We start from the raw sequence: 1,758 nt of genomic DNA, 5'->3' as shown, positions 1-1,758 counted from the left end.
TTGATATTGAAGATAATAAGTGTTAAATATGATTTTTAGCTTGCGTACCCTGATTGTAAAAAAAAAAAAAACCTTCAAACAGCCCTTTGAAGAAGTGAGGACCAGCCAAAATGTCCTCACTCTGTTGGTAAAAACCATACTCAGGGAGGTCCTCAATGTGTAGCAAGTACAAGTACACACACACACACACACACACACACTTCATTCACTCTCTGTTGGGGCACCAGCAGGTAAAATTGTGCACTAATTACCCCTCAGATGATCTACATTGAGGCTCTTACAGGATTATGGCACATGATCTTTTTAAAGGCTCTCCGAAAGTCTCGGTTAAAAATGGTGTAAATGATGGGGTTCACTGAGCTGTTGCAATAGCCGATCCAGAAAAAGAGGTTAAAGAGAGTGTCAGGGATGGTACAGCTCTCTCTGCACACAGCATGAAGGCTGTAGGTGAAGAAAAACGGGAACCAGCAGAGCACAAAGACACCCATCACTACAGCCAAGACGAAAGTAAAGCGTTTCTCGCGCATCTGAGCCAGTTTGGCTTTGGACAAAGAGGTCTGTCGGATACGATTCATCGGCTCGTCATCACACACTTCCGACGCACGACCGTCCAGCTTGGCACGTGCGTACACACACGCCAGTTCCATTTTGCCACCCTTGGCCGAGCGCGCACTGGAGACGCAGCTCTCTTCCAGATCGATGGCGTCCAGCTCGTCTTGGTTTTGCTCTTTCGAGCCGTACACGCTCGGACTTGTCGCTTCGGACCTTCCTTTGCGCACGAACCCCGTCTCGGAGAGTGAAGGCTGGCGTGCCATGCTGGCTTTGGCAACAAACACGGTGGCAGCCCTTTGTTTGGCCACTCTGTAGATCTTGCAGTAGACGGACACCATGATGAGTCCCGGTGCGAAAAAGGACACGGCGCATGATGCCAAGATGTACCATGTGTCATTGTTGAGCAGGCACTCGAGCTCATCATGCTTGGTCATGACAAGCGGTGGGAATGAGATCACGGCCGAGATGAGCCACACGGCCGCGATCATGGCCTTGACGCGCCGTGGCGTGCGCTTCAGGTTGTAGCTGACAGCGCTGGTGACCGACCAGTATCGGTCAAGGCTGATTGCGCACAGGTGCACGATGGATGATGTGCAAAAGAGCACGTCGAGCGCCAGGTAGAGCGCGCACCACGTGCTGCCGAAGTACCAGTAACCCATGACCTCGTTGGCCAGCGAGAACGGGATGACCAGTGTGGCCACCAGGATGTCCGCCGACGCCAGTGACACCAGGAAGAGGTTCTGAGGCGCGCGCAGAGCGCGGCTCGTGAACACCGCCACCACCACAAGCACGTTCCCGACAATGGTGACCAGGATGATCACGGTGACCACGAGGATGATGAAGGCGGACGCGCAGCGCGAGTGCGGCGGAAGCCTGGGCGCGCTCGTACCGTTCACGGAGGAGTTGAGCGCCACATCCGCTACATCCATTCTTCATGCGTTCGCTCCAAACCACCCATCGCTTCCATCCGAACCTGCGCCAAGCGCGCCCTGAGGTTCTATTCCCACTAGTTCCACAGTTTGGAGGACAGGATTGTTTGTCTGGTGCGCCTCGTCTCCACCAGTTTGCAGGAAAACTGAGTGCAAATAATAATCCTGGACATCCTTCCAACCCTTAACGCACCATTTGGGGGGGGGGGATCAGCAGCTGCATGCTTTTCTGCTCTTATGCGTTTCGCTTAACGAGTGTAGGACTATTGGAGCTGGA

At 53.5% G+C, this 1,758-nt stretch overlaps 1 protein-coding gene across 1 annotated transcript; it reads right to left on the bottom strand.

Annotated features, from left to right (window-relative positions):
* Nucleotides 1–201: 201 nt before the first annotated feature.
* adra2db (adrenergic, alpha-2D-, receptor b) lies at nucleotides 202–1,481 on the bottom strand. The gene has a single exon (XM_060935218.1). It carries the CDS (start codon nucleotides 1,479–1,481, stop codon nucleotides 264–266), a length of 1,218 nt encoding a protein of 405 aa, XP_060791201.1. The 3' UTR covers nucleotides 202–263.
* Between the last annotated feature and the right edge of the window lie 277 nt (nucleotides 1,482–1,758).

Source organism: Neoarius graeffei, chromosome 12 (genome assembly GCF_027579695.1).
Source record: "Neoarius graeffei isolate fNeoGra1 chromosome 12, fNeoGra1.pri, whole genome shotgun sequence".
NCBI classification, from domain to species: Eukaryota; Metazoa; Chordata; class Actinopteri; order Siluriformes; family Ariidae; genus Neoarius; species Neoarius graeffei.
The sequence above is the reverse complement of the archived record's forward strand: the minus strand, read 5'-3'. Positions and strand labels throughout refer to the sequence as shown.

What these genes read in the sequence shown, in the direction of transcription:
- adra2db (XM_060935218.1), bottom strand. Translation starts at nt 1,481, where the DNA reads ATGGATGTAGCGGATGTGGCGCTCAACTCCTCCGTGAACGGTACGAGC.